Here is a 17,888-nt window from a genome sequence, read left to right on the forward strand (position 1 = left end):
TCAAAGCACAATTTAGTACCAGCATTGAAATCCAGTTTGTCCTGAGAGCAGCCCAGTGGCCAGCTTCACCTGCCCCTTAGTTTCCAAAGGCCTGCTGGCATAAGGATGACAGAGAAGGTGCCAGACTGACCTCTCTTGAGAGGGAATCCCACCATCGCAAAGTAGCTACAGAAGAGGCTCTCTCTCTCTCTCTCATGTCACCATCAATGGTGCATCTGATGGGACCGAGAGAAGGTGCTCACCTGAGAATCTCATCACCTGGTCAGGTTCATTTAGGGAGATGCAATATTTCCCGTAGCCTGGACGCAAGTCATACTTTGCAAAGTGCCGCAACTCCTTGGCTCTGTTGCCTCCCAGGGATAGGTGCAACTCCTTGCAAGTAAACAGCATATTTATGTGATCTCCGCTTGAGTGGAACTATTTAACCACCCACTTCCTTGTGATGCCCTAATGCCTGCTTCAGATCGGCCATAGGGGAGAATATCATTTTCTGTTGGGAGCGCCAGGAATAAAGGATGCAGAGCACTACAGGCTCCTGCCACTCAAGCCGAGTGTGATTAATTAAACCCGTTCTCAGACTTGCCTGTGGTTTGCCTTGCCACAGCGGAGCTCAGCCAGTGCTGCTAGGATGCTGCTCTGGTCCTTGTCAGATTCGCAGCAGATAATCTTTCTGAGTGGCAGGAGAAATGGGAAATGTGGCTGTCCGCGCGCTGCCCGTTATTCATGCTTGTTGTTGCCCAGAGCAGAACCCAAGAGATGTGCAAACTGCCTTTGCAACAGAAACTGGAGCACAGGGAGCAGGAACAAGCAATAATAAAAATAATGGTTCAGATCCTGGTCCATTTTCAAGGGAAACTCTGGCTTCTCCAAAATTGGAAACTTTTGCTATTCACCTTTGATATGCCTGAGCTGAGCCATTGTTACCTTTGGAGAAATCTTGATCACAAAATCAGTAATGAAAGGAATAGAAGTTCTGGATGGGATGACTTAAGCTGGGCAAATGATTAAGATTATTTTGTTGCAAGGTTGATTCCTAAACAGGTTGTTTGTCTCCCCCTCGCCTCCCCACCCTGCCAATCTCCTTGCTTGCAGCTCATACAGAATCCCCTTTCTATGAGGAATGGTGGTTCCTGCTGGTGATGGCTCTCTGCAGCCTCATTCTCATCCTGATGGTGGTGTTTGCCCTGATCTTGCATGGCCAGACCAAGAAATACCGGAACTGCAACACAGGTGAGATGGCCTCTCAGTGCTACCAGGCATTCTGCTCTTCTGCCTGTGACTTACAGGCCCCCAAAGAATACTATGTAGTAGAAACAGAGACTACAATGCAGTCGTACCTTGGTTCTCAAACGCCTTGGTACTCATACGTTTTGGTTCCCGAATGCTGCAAACCCAAAAGTGAGTGTTCTGGTTTGCAGGTGCTTTTTGGAAGCCGAACATCCGACACGGTTTCCGATTGAGTGCAGGAAGCTCCTGCAGCCAATCGGAAGCCACGCCTTGGTTTTCTAACGTTTTCAGAAGTCGAATGGATTCCATTCCAGAACCAAGGTATGACTGTATAATGAACATAACAACGTAACAAAAAAAATTTCTCCCTGTAGAAAGCTGCAGGGAGACAATGCACTGCACCCTCACACGGATAATGGATACAAATTTAGAATCAGTTTCCCATGGATAGAAAACTAGTGCGTCAGAGAGAAAGGTTCTCACTCAGCCCTTTGCCGTGCTGATCTGCTAGTTGCAGTGAATTTTTAAAACAAGAGAGCTTCAAAAGATGAAATCACCCCCCACCTGCTGCCTGAAATGGTGCTGTCCATTTTGCTAGCTCACGTTACCATATGTGTAGGAGACCCTTCCTAACCTGGGTGCTTTCCAAAAAGAACCAGGGGCACCTACATTTCAAAATGCATACAGAAAACAAGGGGAGAGTCTTGCCCTGACAATGGCTAAAAATTTAACGTGATTTTGAACAACACCGCTGTGATCTCTGCTTTTTCCCAAAATCGCTGCTCTTGCTGAAATGTGCCGTCACCTGAGTGCATGTGGAATTTGTCATGTGATAAAATGCTAATATCTCTTTGCGTCACCATATGCCTGACCATTCTGGGCATTCAGTGGAAAAATATGTTTGTGTCTGGGTTGTCCTGGTTGTGAGGCTCGCTGTTGCCCAGCTGCTCCGGGATTGCATGTCTCTTGGTAACTTTTGTTCCCCATTGTGAATTCCTTACCCTTTGGGCTTTTAAAGCACCCTTTGCAATGCCTCAAAAGTCACCTCTTCTTTTCTCCCTCCTCCTCTCTTTAAACCTGGCCTCTTGGCCTTTCGCAAGGGGTGCTTATATATGGATTGCTCAGCCCCTGAATCCTGTGTCAGGAACTTCTCAAATCAGTTTCCCTCCCGTTTTCCTCCTGAGATGTCCAAGTCTTTCCAGCTGCTGCCAGTTGTGCGTGATGCTTCAGTAACCTGCACGGACCTGTGAAATATGCATTAGTTTTAAGAGCCAGGGGTTTCCTGGAACTTCTAGCGTGCAGGTGGAGGAAGTCACTGTGTCCTGGGCTCTGTGGTGCTGCACCGCTAATAAAAGATTTGGGGCAAGGCAATGGGAAGAGGGAGTATTAGGGACTGGCTAAGGAAAGCCATCTTTTCTTTTCTGAAGACTCAGCGATTCAGTGCTCAAAGAAAGGATTTATATATCCCCCACCTTCCCCCAGTATAAATTCACTTCTAACAAGTGTTAGTAAATCAGGTTTTATTCCCCTGGGATTTGAAATGTATGAATGCCATGGCATTTTACTGAGCTAATGCTATTACAGGCTTCTATGCACAGTGCATAGACAAATCTCTCATCTCCTTCCTTGTGCTCTCCATCTGGAGGATGCACATGAAAAGGCAGCTCTGTCCTCCACCTTTCTGCCAAGCCGTAATGCAGCATCACAGCTGAAGTCTGGGATCAAATAGCTGCCTGTTGTAGCAGAGGAGATTTATGGCTGGCCTAGGGGTGGGGTGGGAGGAGAGCATGCTCATTAAATGAGCTCTCGCTGTGTCTCAGAGTCCTGTGGGGTTACACAGCTGGGTCAGCAAGGCCCTTGAGTTGCAGGGCACACAACAGATGCTATATATTGGAGAATCGCGCTGCCTATGTGCTCAGAGATTGCTATATGTGCTCAGGGGGTCATTGTGCTGGGGAGATCTAGGCTCATATCCCCGCTCAGCTATGGAGGTCGCTGGGCCAGTTGCCATCTCTCAGCCTAATCTATCTCACAGGGCAGTTGTGAGGATAAAGGGAGGGACAGGAATGTCCTCCGAGTTCCCTCCATGAAGCTGAAATGTATCAATAACAAGTAGCTAAATGCAAAGCTAACCCCCCTGCCTTAATGCAGGCTGCCCGAGCAACAGGTGACCCTCTAAGTCAAAGGCAAGTCACCCGCCATGTATGGTGGTCAGCCAGGGGCTAAATAAACCTCCTGTTTTTCCTGCCTGCCCTGGTCTACAAAATGAGAGTGGGGTGGATGGGTTGTTGAGCCCCTGGCAGGTGGACTACACTCATCTAGATGGGTTGCCAGCTGTGCAGAGATGCCCTTGGTTTGGGCATATAGCCCTCTGGCTACTAACCCTTGTGGAATACAAGCACTGAATTCTGTTCTGGATTCTGCATTTTAAAGCCTGAGCAAATTGCACATTGGGTGTAAGATCTGTTTACCGTTTGGTAACCCCAGAATATATTTCCTCATGCTTCTCTAGCTTCTGGCACTCTTCTTTAAGAGCTGAATTTTTGGAAATGCTATCCTGTCCCCATAGCTCATGATGTGGCCTCTTCTATGAAGGTAGTGGAGCAATGATTTTGTTCTCAGTGAGCGCTCTGCGCAGCACTAGAAGCTGGAATATGTCGAGCTCACAACTCGCAGGGATGCAACTGTGCAAACCAATACAGCCTTCCTTGTGTGCAAGTAAATTTCTTCGAGCAAACAGACATAGCACTGTGCTGTTGTCCTGGGCAAGCCCACACTTTCTGCTGAATTGGAGCAAAGAGCAATCGCGGAAAATTCCATTGCCACTTGTTCCAATTCAGCAGTTAAACATAGGCTTTCCTGGGGAAAGTGCCAGGACAAATAAAACTAAACAAAAACAAAAACACTTGGGCACAGACCTGGAAAGCCAGGATCTGTGCGTAGAAATGTGGGTGTGGATGAGCCCTTAACCAGGAAAAGAGACAGAATGCGATGTAGCAGCAAACTAGGTGGTACTGTGGACAGTAGCACTTCAGACCGAAGATGGTGAATACCTTTAAAAATGCTCCCTGCAAATAAACAAAACATGAGCACACTAGGGAGAAAAGTTACAGCCCACTCCCTCCTGTGCTAGTTTTCTTCTTACAGTGAGTTTATGCAAAGGAATATTCAGGAATGTAACCCTGCATTCTGAAGGGGCATTGATCCCTTCTGCCACCTCAGGGTGCTATTAAGTCTCCTCATTCTGTTGCATGCAGGCCAGACCTTGGTGCCAATGAGCTGAGTCAAAGGTGTTTCTCAGTAAACATTGGCTGGAGCAGGCAGCAGAGCTGTAATCCTAAACATACTTCCTCAGGAATAAATCCCACTGAAATCAATGGAGCTTTACTTTCAAGATAACTTGAATGAGATTGGGGGCTGTGTAACTTGAAAGCCTCTCTTGTGTTCTCAGGGTACACAGGTGAGATGAGCTGTTTAAGCCTGAGAGCACTTAATCTGGCTGTTTGCTTTAAATTTTGCTCCAGGCATCTATGCCTGATGGCGAAACCTGTATGTGATTACAAACCTTGCTTACCATCAGAGCCCCAGAACCCCCTTCAGGGGGGAAAAAACCCTTACAAAAGAAGAAATTGCAAATTGCTGGTGTTGTCCTAATGAAATGCGACATTGTAGGTCAGGAGTCGCCAACCTTTTTGGACTCGTGAATTTTGGGAGCATTCTGGGCGTCCCAGTCACAAAATGCCTAAATTAGAAAATAATAATGCAGAATTAGAAAGACAACCTTATGCTTGCTGTGAGATGTCAACGATGTCCTGCTAGCCCTGGTTACAGAAATATCACACACAGAGAGATGCACAGATGTTGCTGTCTAATAACAACAGGGAGCAATCCTCAGTACTGGGGAAATGTAGCCCCACCTCTCAGATTTCATAGAAATTGCCCAACTGCACTGACTGCCTATCACTTTTCGGGTCCAATTCAAAGCATTGGTTTTGACCTATAAAGCTGTAAACAGCTCAGGACCGCAATACACCAAGGACCACCTTTCCTTATATAAATCAGCCCAGACCCTGTGATCATCATCTGAGGTTCTTCTTAGTGTGCCTCCTCTACAAGAGGTCTGGAGAGCATCAACATGAGAACAGCCCTTTTCTGTGGTGGCCCCCATGTGTGGAATGCTTTCCCCAGGGATGCTCGCCTGGTGCCTTCATATCTTTAGGCACCAAGCAAAAGTATTACTCTTCACCCAGGACTTTGGCTGTTAAACAATCTATGGGCTTTAAACTATGTTAGTATGTTATGTATTTTTGTGTTTTTATATTGTAAACCACCCTGTGATCCTTGGATGAAGGGCGGTATAGACATTTAATAATTAATCATAATAACAAAAGGTACCTGCACATTTTGCTCTGTGACTTTCTTTCCAGAAGGGCTAGAAATCTGCTTTTTAAAAAATATATAAAAGCTCAAAAGTCTGGGGCACTTCCCCAGGAAGCCCACTGGAAACTTTTAACAGGCAGCATTGCGCCCATGGGCACCAGGTTGGTGAGCCCTTTTGTAGAAATTACTTGTGAAAACATGGATGAAAAATTGTCTCGTTGGTAGTACTCCAATAATCAGGGAAGCATAGCAAATTCCTGTGACAAACTGTCTTGTCTTCATAGCAAAGACCTTGTTAAAAGGAAGTATGATTGTCTGTAAATGCCGGTTCTCTCCCTGTCTTCATGCAGAGCCAGGGCAGGAACTTTGCCTGCGCTCATTCTGTCGCCGTTTGTCCCCAGGAAAAAGTATTTCCAATGTGGAAGAATCTGTCACTCTGGATAATGGGGGGTTTACGGCCCTTGAGCTCAACAGCCGGCACCTCAACGTCAAAAACACTTTCTCCAAGAAGAATGGGACGAGGTAAGGCAGCTCTGAGCCCCACGCGGCCTGGACCCATGGCTCTCAGCATCCGGCCAAGCACAGGCGCTCTGGAGAAGGGCTGCAGGCAGGATGAGACCCTTGCCATCAAGGAGCGTGTTTTATATGCTTATTTATTCCAGTTTGGAACCCACGCCAGACTCAGGGCTAGGGGCATATCACTGCATATTTAAAAACGCATACATAAAATATCCCCTTGAAACAAAACATGAAGAGGTAAAAACTTACAAACCCTCCAAGTGTCCCTATTTTCCAGGGACAGTTCCAGATTTACAGAAGCCATCCCGGTTTCTGATTTGATTCTGGAATGTCCCGCTTTTCCTTAGGACGTCCCTATTTTCATCAGAGAAATTTTGGAGGGTATGAGTTATGCGACTCCCAAGCCAAGGAGATAAGTCACTACACAACCTTTAGAAGACATCTGAAGGCAGTCCTAGATAGGGATGGTTTTTTTTTTAGTGTTTTATTATTATTATTTATATGCTGGAAGCAGCCCAGCATGGGTGAATGGGGTATTATTATTATTATTATTATTATTATTATTATTATTATTTATTATTATTTAGGACGTTCCTATTTTCATCAAAGAAACGTTGGGAGGTATGAACTTACACCTTCCAGCTCTTTCATTCCTGCCTACACACTTTACCCAGCTTAGCCCCCACCCCTGCAAAAAGAAAAGAAAAATTCAGCCAAATTAGACATAACTCTTCTGAAATATGCTCCCTGGGCTCAGTAAACTCAACAGCTGTGGTGCAGGCAGCCCTTTTGCTAGAGCATGGATTGGGGTGGGGGAAGCTAGTACAAAATTCAGTCTCCCCCTCAGCAATGAGAAGCTCAGCGCAGTCTTTGGGAAGCAAGTTTTCCTTAAGATGAAAGAGCACCAGAGAGATCAATGGTGTCTTCAGAGTGATCTATTAGTTACCAGTGTTTTAGGCTGAGCAAATATTACAGGTGCGCAGAAGCCAGCCCAGACTGTGCTGGTCCGAAATGAAATCCTAAAGCAACCCCAAAGCCACATCCAAAATGGTTTTCTTCGCACAGACACACATCCTCCCCCTCAGCCCAGATAGGCCAGTTTCTGCTCCACCGTGTTGGGTGCAACCTTGATTCCGGGTCCTTGGAGCAGCCAAATGACTGTTGATGTGCCAGTGCCCCTTATTAAGGATTGGGCCATGCTAAGCCTCAAGGGAGGAAGACAGCATGACAACCCACATCATGAAGGCTGAGCTGTCATAAGCATCAAAGTCCCTCTGTCTGCTCTGTGAGTCTGTGGCTGAATTAACCCAGCCGGTCTACCACCCCGATAATTGCATAGAAGGACATGGATCACCATTCTTCCAAATTTGTGATATGGTCATGCAACAGCGCTTGAAAACTTTGGTTATATAACACACATGTGTTACAGGCAGTGCCGGATTTATGTATAAGCTAAACAAGCTCTAGCTTAGGGCCTCACACTCTTAGGAGCCCCCCAAAAATGTAAAGGAAAAAAGCCTGGATGTACATTTCTAAAATATAAGATAAAAAACAAATAAAATAAAACCTACTTCCAGCAACAGTGTTTTGTGTTGTGCATGGACCTATTAGGTCCATAAATTACCAAACAGCATATATTCAACACAAAAACCAGCTACAATTTGTTGTTGACAAAGGACAGCTGGACATAGAAAGGGCCTTCAGTAGCTTAGGGCCTCATCACACCTAAATCCAGCCCTGGTTACAGGGTAAGAAGCAATAATACACATGTGCTTCTGTTGACTTGCCTCCTTTACCTGTGTCCTTGAATACTTTTTCAATACATTTTTTTCCCAGTTTCTCCCCATGTAACTGGTTGTTGCTCTTTAGGTTTGTATTTGAAATTCACAAAATACTTTGCTTGTTTGTTTTTTAAATGAGCTGCACAAAATGCCCTCAAGTTTCAGCTATACACACATTTTTTTTAAAAAAAAGATTAGAGTACATGCGTTCTGCCTGATAGCTCTGACAGCCCATAACTTTCCCCCCCCCCTTTTGCTGCATCCAGATCCCCTCCTCGCCCAAGCCCTGGCGGACTCCACTATTCCGACGAGGACATCTGTAACAAGTACAATGGAGCAGTGCTGACGGAAAGCGTCGCCCTCAGTGAGAAACCCCTGGATGCTTCAGAATCAGAGGTGAGTTTGTTGCCCTGTGGTTGAGGGTTGGCAGGCAAGTTCATAGAACCATAAAATTGTAGAATTGGAAATGACCCTGTGGGTTAGCCAGTCCAACCCCCTGCAATGCAGGGATCTCAGCTAAAGCACTGCTGACAGATGGCCATCTAACCTCTGTTATGAACTTCCAGTCAAGGAGAGTCCACTACCTCCTGAGGGAGTATGTTCCACTGTCAAACAGCTCTTAACATCAGAATTATTATTATTTACTTACTTATACCCCACCCATCTGGCTGGGTTGCCACAGCCACTCTGGGCCGCTTCCAACAAAATATAAAAACAGAGCAAAAGTCAGAAGGTTATTCCTCATGTTTAGTCAGAATCTCCTTTCCTGTAACTTAATTCATTGGTTTGGTTCCTCCTTCCGGAGCAGGAACAAACAAGCTTGCTCCATCTTCCATTTGACAGCCCTTTAGATATTTGAAGATGGCTCTCATATCTCCTCTCAACCTCCTCTTTTCCAGGCTGTTTAGTCGTTTAGTCGTGTCCGACTCTTCGTGACCCCATGGACCAGAGCACGCCAGGCACTCCTGTCCTCCACTGCCTCCCGCAGTTTGATCAAACTCATGCTAGTAGCTTCAAGAACACCATCCAACCATCTCATTCTCTGTCGTCCCCTTCTCCTTGTGCCCTCCATCTTTCCCAACATCAGGGTCTTTTCCAGGGAGTCTTCTCTTCTCATGAGGTGGCCAAAGTATTGGAGCCTCAGCTTCACGATCTGTCCTTCCAGTGAGCACTCAGGGCTGATTTCCTTCAGAATGGAGAGGTTTGATCTTCTTGCAGTCCATGGGACTCTCAAGAGTCTCCTCCAGCACCATAATTCAAAAGCATCAATTCTTCGGCGATCAGCCTTCTTTATGGTCCAGCTCTCACTTCCATACATCACTACTGGGAAAACCATGGCTTTTACTATACGGACCTTTGTTGGCAAGGTGATGTCTCTGCTTTTTAAGATGTTGTCTAGGTTTGCCATCGCCTTTCTCCCAAGGAGCAGGCGTCTTTTAATTTCGTGACTGCTGTCACCATCTGCACTGATCATGGAGCCCAAGAAAGTAAAATCTCTCACTGCCTCCATTTCTTCCCCATCTATTTGCCAGGAGGTGATGGGCCCAGTGGCCATGATCTTCGTTTTTTTGATGTTGAGCTTCAGACCATATTTTGCGCTCTCCTCTTTCACCCTCATTAAAAGGTTCTTTAATTCCTCTTCACTTTCTGCCATCAAGGTTGTGTCATCTGCATATCTGAGGTTGTTGATATTTCTTCCGGCAATCTTAATTCCGGCTTGGTATTCATCCAGCCCAGCCTTTCGCATGATGAATTCTGCATATAAGTTAAATAAGCAGGGAGACAATATACAGCCTTGCCGTACTCCTTTCCCAATTTGGAACCAATCAGTTGTTCCATATCCAGTTCTAACTGTAGCTTCTTGTCCCACATAGAGATTTCGCAGGAGACAGATGAGGTGATCAGGCACTCCCATTTCTTTAAGAACTTGCCATAGTTTGCTGTGGTCAACACAGTCAAAGGCTTTTGCATAGTCAATGAAGCAGAAGTAGATGTCTTTCTGGAACTCTCTAGCTTTCTCCATAATCCAGCGCATGTTTGCAATTTGGTCTCTGGTTCCTCTGCCTCTTCTAAATCCAGCTTGCACTTCTGGGAGTTCTCGGTCCACATACTGCTTGAGCCTTCCTTGTAGAATTTTAAGCATAACCTTGCTAGCATGTGAAATGAGTGAAATTGTGCGGTAGTTGGAGCATTCTTTGGCACTGCCTTTCTTTGGGATTGGAATGTAGACTGATCTTCTCCAATCCTCTGGCCACTGCTGAGTTTTCCAAACTTGCTGGCATATTGAGTGTAGCACCTTAACAGCATCATCTTTTAAAATTTTAAACAGTTCAGCTGGAATACCATCACTTCCACTGGCCTTGTTATTTGCAGTGCTTTCTAAGGCCCATTTGACTTCACTCTCCAGGATGTCTGGCTCAAGGTCAGCAACCACACTACCTGGGGTGTACGAGACATCCATATCTTTCTGGTATAATTCCTCTGTGTATTCTTGCCACCTCTTCTTGATGTCTTCTGCTTCAGTTAGATCTTTACCACTTTTGTCCTTTATTATGGTAATCTTTGTACGAAATGTTCCTTTCATATTTCCGATTTTCTTGAACAGATCTCTGGTTCTTCCCGTTCTGTTGCTTTCCTCTATTTCTTTGCATTGCTCGTTTAAGAAGGCCTTCTTGTCTCTCCTTGCTGTTCTTTGGAAATCTGCATTCAATTTCCTGTATCTTTCACTATCTCCCTCGCATTTTGCTTGCCTTCTCTCCCCCGCTATTTGTAAGGCCTCGTTGGACAGCCACTTTGCTTTCTTGCATTTCTTTTTCATTGGGATGGTTTTAGTTGCTGCCTCCTGTATAATGTTGCGAGCCTCCATCCATAGTTCTTCAGGCACTCTGTCCAGCAAATCTAAATCCTTAAACCTGTTCCTCACTTCCACTGTGTATTCATAAGGGATTTGGTTTAAATTGTATCTTACCTGTCCAGTGGTTTTTCCTACTTTCTTCAGTTTAAGCTTGAATTTTGCTATAAGGAGCTGATGATCTGAGCCACAGTCAGCTCCAGGTCTTGTTTTTGCTGACTGTATAGAGCTTCTCCATCTTTGGCTGCAGAGAATATAATCAATCTGATTTCGATGTTGCCCATCTGGGGATGTCCATGTGTAGAGTCGTCTCTTGTGTTGTTGGAAAAGCGTGTTTGTGATGACCAGCTTGTTCTCTTGACAGAACTCTATTAGCCTTTGCCCTGCTTCATTTTGATCTCCAAGGCCAAACTTGCCAGTTGTTCCTTTTATCTCTTGATTCCCTACTTTAGCATTCCAATCCCCTATAATGAGAAGAACATCCTTCTTTGGTGTCACTTCGATAAGGTTTTGTAAGTCTTCATAGAACTGGTCAATTTCAGTTTCTTCAGCACCAGTAGTTGGTGCATAAACTTGGATTACTGTGATGTTAAAAGGTCTGCCTTGGATTCGTATCGAGATCATTCTATCATTTTTGAGACTGCATCCCAGTACAGCTTTCGCCACTCTTTTGTTGACTATGAGGGCCACTCCATTTCTCTTACGGGTTTCTTGCCCACAGTAGTAGATATGGTAGTCATCCGAACTGAATTCGCCCATTCCCGTCCATTTTAGCTCACTGATGCCCAGGATGTCAATATTTATTCTTGCCATCTCATTTTTGACCACATCCAACTTACCCAGGTTCATGGTTCTTACATTCCAGGTTCCTATGCAATATTTTTCTTTACAGCATTGGACTTTCCTTTCGCTTCCATGCATATCCACAACTGAGCGTCCTTTCGGCTTTTCCAGGCTAAACATGCCCAATTCCCTCAACCGTTCCTCATCAGGCTTGGTTTCCAGACCCTTGATCATTTGGTTGCCTTCCTCTGCACACGTTCCAGCTTGTCAATATCTTTCTTAAATTGTGGTGCCCAGAACTGGACACCAGGTGTGGTGTGGACACCAGAACTGGACACCCGGAACTGGACACCAGGTGTGGTCTGACCAAGGCAGAACAGAGTGGAACTATGACTTCCCTTGATCGGAACACTATACTTTTGTTGATGCAGCCTGGAATAGCATTAGCTTTTTTTGCTGCTGAATCACACTGTTGCATAGGAGCCAACTCCTAGGGGCCGAGGGGTCCTAGGTCCCCCCAATAAAATATTTGAGGGGGCTGGAACACTCCCCCCCAAAGTTTAATGGCCATTGCCATTCAAAGGGTGTGCGCGCACTGTGTTATGTGATCAATTATAGGAACGGGGCTTATCTCTCCCCCAAAAAAATATTTTATTCAAGTTGACACCCCTGCCTCCATAAATTTATCTAACCCTATTTTAAAGGCATCCAAGTTGGTGGCTATGCCAGCCTCCAGTGGGAGGGAGTTCTCCATGAAGAAGGGCTTTCTTTGACCTTTCCTGAATCATTTCATCGGCATCTATCACGTCTGCACTTACTCGCCTTTTCTCTAAACGAATAAGTCCCAAATGCTGCAACTTTTCCTCTTGGGGTGCCTCTCCACCCCCTCAAATATTTGGGTTGCCCTTTTCTAACTCTACAACATCCCTTATAAGGCGGCCAGAACTGGGCACGGTATTCTGCCAACATTCATCTTTGTTGGAGTTCTATCATTATGAGAGAGGGAGGAAAACCTCTCCCTGGGCCCTTCATCCACACCAAGCGTGATGTTATATGCATTTGTCCTGGCCCTTCTTTTTCACCTTTTCTCTGCACTCAAAACCCCAGGCTTGAGAGCTCCAGCTCTCCCCCTTCAATCTGCTAATGTGCCCAAGCAGTTAAGATGGGAAGAGGGAAGATTCCCGCCACCGGCAGTCATGCCAAGCTCTGCTTTGCCTCCTGGGATCTCTCAGTATTCTGAACAGGCCGAGCCAGGATACTGTCTGCATGGCAAATGTAACAAGTAGCCTGGCTCAGAGACGTGGAGAAATAATTAACTTTCCTTAAAGTACGAGGCTCGTATGTTAAGAAGGCCTTGCATGGGGCTGAGATAACTTGACAAAGGAAATGACTGACTGTTTCCCAAGCACCACATGTCCACAGATCCAAGACAAGTAGCGTCTGTCCTGAGGATGCGAAAAGGCTTGTAGCGCTGCTGGAGTCTGATGCCATCCAGGGAGGCTGGAGGCAGTGGCGGAGGAAGGGAGCAGGGGGCGGGGTCACCCCAGGTGCCAGCCTGGGAGGGGGGTGACATTGCCGTGGGCGGGAGCCTCCCCATTGGGACAACGCTCACATGTGCAACGTGCCATGCCCCCGCCACCCCGGGTACCAAAGCCCCTTCCTCCGTGACTGGTTGGAGGCAGAGAGAGTGGCTGCACACCTTGCCTCTCTTGGACTCAGGTGACCCATCGGGGCCTGGTTTCAAAGCAGAAGTCCCTGAGAAGCTGAAATGGTGAGGTGGGGTGGGTGTCCCAGGCTCAAGAGTGCATGTCCTCCATCAAATTCTCCCTACAATTTGGTTTCAAAAGTGGCAGAACAGAATGCAGGGGCATTTTGGGAAGATGCTGTGGAAACCTTGAGGAATTACCAGAAGCCCTTTTCTTACATTGATATCTTGAGAGCCCACTCCCAGCTCTCTTTCAAGCCTCCCAGATGTTTACCAACATCTGTCCATACCTAATCTATGGTGGGATTGGCTCAGAAGAAACAAAAGAGAGAAAATACTTGTGAAACGGCACTTAGGAAAAAGCTGTCAAACTCATCCCAGGGTTTTCCCACCTCTTGTGGCTTTTATCCAAATGGTACTGGGTTCGAAATGCAGTGTGGTCTTTGTCTACCCATTATTTGTCTTTTCATTGGGCGAAAGATCCCTGTGTTGCAGGGGGTTGGACTAGATGACCCTCGGGGTCCCTTCCAAATCATACAATTCTATTCTTTGCTTATCAGCAGTGACAGAAGGCCAGGCCTAAGATAGCAGGTGAATTTTAGAAGTGGTGTTTGGAAGGGTCGGTTGGGAACTCAGTTGTAAACTTCACCCCTCCTATGTGGACAGGCTGTAGCTCAGTGACAGAGATCTGCCTTTGCATGTAGAAGTCCCAATCCCCAAAATCTCCAAGTAGGGGAGGGGACCCTAGAAAGTCACTGCTGTCAGTCAGTGTCAGCAATACAGAGCAAAAGATGGACCTGTGGCCTGATTCAGAATCAGGTAGCTTCCGAGGTTCCTCTGCTGAAATCCTGACCAAAATCTAGCTGGTCTAATCAGTAAGAGAAAGCAGTGGGCCCTGAAAGAGGACTAGCTTGCCCTTTTATCAAGAAGAATCCGAGAAGAACCCAGCTCAGGCAACGGAGCAGGGAGGCAGATGACAGTCCGCCTTCCTTCTCTGTTGGTTGTCTGCCTTCCTCCTCTCCTTAATTGCCTCTGGCGACCACTGGCTGCTTTGCGTTGCCCTCTGACCAGCCTGCCAGGTAGGCAGCATCCCTCGTTGTCCCGTCTCCAGCCGTTCCTGGCGATGTACATACATTATCTTGAGATTATACTCCCAGTGGCTCTGCTCCTCTCCCTTTGACAACCTGGAATTAAACCTGCCATTAGCGGAGCGTGCTGGGCATAAATATGAATGTCGCCATGCCGCTTTTTGTTATTCATGTCAGGAGTTCCATGTGCCGGTTCCTGATAGTGCATAATGACCATCTCCTGCCCGAGGCAACTCCTGCATGCAGGCGCGGCGGACGCAGAGGTCGCCGGAGTCTATCCATTCTCTCGTTACGCTCTTTCCTTGCCCTTGATGTCAAGCATACGGAGCCCAGGGCTTCCTAGCAGAGCCTCGCAGCTGAGGCACAGGCCAGCTTTTGTGGCAGGTGAAATGAGGCCCCCATTTTCCTCCAGAGCTTTGATATCCAATCAGTCTCCACTGGCCCTTTGATGCCTGCTTGTTTCCAGCAGTGTGCACTTGGAGAAAATACTAATGGACACGCTCAGAGGTGACAGGCTCTTTTGATCATCGTGGAAAAATGGCTTTAGCCATATTTGTGTGTGTGTGTGTGTGTGTGTGTGTGTGTGTGTGGTGCATCAATTTTATCTCATTCTATTATCTTTCCTGGTGCCATTTTAGGGTGGTGGCTGTTGTTTTCCTTCAGCTTGTTATTCTAAGGCTTCCGAGGAGATGAGCTTTTGCTTATCCAAGGATTTCAACCACTCCGTCTTCACGGGGGAAAGATGTTGTGCAGGATGTGGGGGACGAAGCACCTCATTTCTTAGGAGGACTTGCCCAGATGCTCTTCCCTGCGCAGCCTATTTAAGCTTGTCAAAGGGCCGATTCCCTTTGATAAAACTTCCTGTGTACAGGATGCCATCAAATGCCGAGACAGCCAAGGCCAAAATCATCTCGATACATTTTCCCGTTAAATCTTCATCCCCAGGCTTTAAGATGTTGCAGCTGTGCTCGTGATGGAGAGGCAACCTTCTGTCACACACGTTCCCGTGACTGATGCTGTGGTTGCTGCAGCCTGGCTCTGAAGCACACGAGCGGCTCATGCTGTAGATTTGAGCCCTGGATCTATCACTGGCCACTGAAGCGAAACACTCCAGTGCTCAAATCTACAGTACGAGCAGCTCATGTGTTTGGAGGGCAGGTGTGGGTGGAGGGCAGGGGCTGGATTATGGCAGTAGGGAAGGCCTTAGATACATACACGCTTTCCCCCAGCGCTGCTTGCTTGGGTCTGCAGAAGGGCCAGCCCTATCAATAGGCAAAGCCCAATCAAGGGCTCCCCCAAAAATTCCTGTTCAACCCCCCAAATACAGGGAGCTAGCAAAAGTCCATCTTGCTTAGGAAAGGAGGGCACTACAGTGGAAAGTTGGGGGAGGAGCAGCCCAATATAGCCTTTACCCTTTCAATCCTAAGAGGCTGCAATAGCCATGTGAACACCCCCCAACTCCTGCCACGGGCAATACCACCTGTGTCCTCTTTCGCAGGGGGAGCTGTGGTGTAGCAAAGACACCCCCATTGAAATTGGGAGTGACATCTTTCAAAATCCTGTTTATTCGAGAGCAGGTGAACACATTCCAAAACAGACCTGCACTTGAGGGGTAGAGCGTTTGCAAGAGAGACCTGGCAAGCCAAGGCAGTTTAATGCCTTGCCCAATTCTCCTCTACAGAAGCCCCCTCCCCCTTAACCCATTCCCCATTTAGCCAGGCATGGAGACCAGAGAAGGGGGACACCGAGGGTTGCATTTCACAAGAGAACTGGCAGAAGTGAGGAAGCGCCAGCACCCCCTCCCCTGCCTCTTCTCCCTACAACCCCACCCCATGCCTTCCTCAGCCATGGGGTCGAAAACATATATTTGCTGAAGCAAACACATAGTTGTGCCCTGAACCCACACTGACCTCCTGTGACCCTATTTAAGCAGCATGGCTGTTAAGCTGAAAGTTTTGGACGCCCTCCAACATAAATAAAGGCTTTTAATGAGGTCAAGTCACTTGCATAAATAATGTTTTTTTTCCTCCACACTGCTAGAAAAGCCATACAGAGCAAAAAGCTGAGAGACGAGAGAGAGAGAGAGAGAGAGAGAGAGAGAGAGAGAGAGAGAGAGAAGAGAGAGAGTGAGAGTGAGAGAGAGCGCTTGCCCAAATAGGAACGCACGAAGCTGCCTTATAGTGAGTCAGATCATTGGTCCATCTTGCTCACTGCTGTCCACACTGACTGACAGCTGCTCTCCAGGGTTCGAGGCAGGAGTCGCTTTCCCATCCATACCTGCAGGTGCCGGAGATTCAGCAGACGTCTAGTGTCCAGATCAAGAGAACCAATAGTACTGCTCCCTTCTGCCTTGGTCAAAACACACCTGGAGTATTGTGTCCAGTTCTGGGTGCCACAATTTAAGAAGGATATTGACAAGCTGGAAGGTGTGCAGATGATCAAGGGTCTGGCAGGGAGTTGGATCTGCTTAGCCTGGATAAGACTGAGAGGTGATAGGATAGCCACCTCCAGTGCCGGATTTATGTATATGCTAAACAAGCTATAGTTTAGGGCCCTGCTCTCTTGGAGGCCCCCCCAAAATTTCACTTTGAATATACTTCTGCTTAATTGTATTTCAATTCAACAATTACTTTGATAAAATACTTATTTTGTTATGTGCAAATGGCTTGAGATACCTATTAGGTCCATAAATTACCATATAACATATATTCAACAAGAAAAACAGCAGCAATTTGTTGTTGACAAAGGACAGCTGGACATAGAAAGGGCCCCATTACCTTCAGGAGCTTAGGGCCTCATCCAACCTAAATCCGGCCCTGGCCACCTCCATCACTTGGAAGATGGAGCAAGCTTGTTTTCTGTAGGAGCCAAACCAATGGATTAAAATTGCAAGGAAATGAGTTCCAACCAAACATTAGGGAGAGCTTCCATTTGACATTGGAACGGACCATCTCAGCAGGTGGTGGACTCTCTTCGCTGGAGGTTTTTAAGCAGAGGTTGGGTGGCCATCTGTCAGGGGTGCTTTAGCTGTGATTCCTGAATTTCAGGGGGTTGGACTAGATGACCCTTGGTGTCCTCTACAGGTGTATGGTTCTACAAGCCTGGGACCTTCTGCCCACAGCATGACCACTCTGTCCCCCAAAGCAGACACACAGGCAGTTGCTCGTGGGCCACTTTAAGACTCATACAGGTTTCCAGGAGCCACGAGACCCTTTCTTCTTCTGTAACTAACTAGCAGAGAATTTGTTCTTACAGAGAGGATGCAGAGCAAGCCAGTCAGAACAGGGAGGGGGACAAAGGCAGGGCCCACTTAGGACTTGGCAGCCCCTTCCCACCCTCCTTGAGACCCCCGACAGTGTTGGGCGTATTTCCACCGCAGTCTTTTGAAAGCTCATGGATATACGGGGCTGTTCCCTCCGCCGCCAGCTATAAATAAATGCACACAATTCCTTTTCTCCAGCCATTTTCAAAAGAAATTTGACAGCCACAACTGTTTTTAAATTCCATGTAATGCCGGCCTTAGACTAAACTAGCCGGCTTGTACCTAATTTGTC

General features: G+C 46.9%; 1 protein-coding gene across 7 annotated transcripts in view; it reads left to right on the forward strand.

Moving 5' to 3' along the window:
* SDK1 (sidekick cell adhesion molecule 1) overlaps window positions 1-17,888 on the forward strand; it is a 605,542-nt gene that overhangs the window by 582,974 nt on the left and 4,680 nt on the right. For 5 of the 7 annotated variants that reach the window (XM_082199580.1, XM_082199584.1, XM_082199579.1 and 2 more), the window contains 3 exons: window positions 1,093-1,230; window positions 5,958-6,129; window positions 8,174-8,303. In XM_082199580.1, coding sequence (XP_082055706.1) covers window positions 1,093-1,230; window positions 5,958-6,129; window positions 8,174-8,303 — 440 coding nt within the window. The remainder of the gene's footprint in view (window positions 1-1,092; window positions 1,231-5,957; window positions 6,130-8,173; window positions 8,304-17,888) is intronic. The other 2 variants (XM_082199585.1, XM_082199583.1) reach the window with 1 other exon arrangement.

This window comes from Podarcis vaucheri (assembly GCF_965113315.1).
Source record: "Podarcis vaucheri genome assembly, chromosome: 14".
NCBI classification, from domain to species: domain Eukaryota; kingdom Metazoa; phylum Chordata; class Lepidosauria; order Squamata; family Lacertidae; genus Podarcis; species Podarcis vaucheri.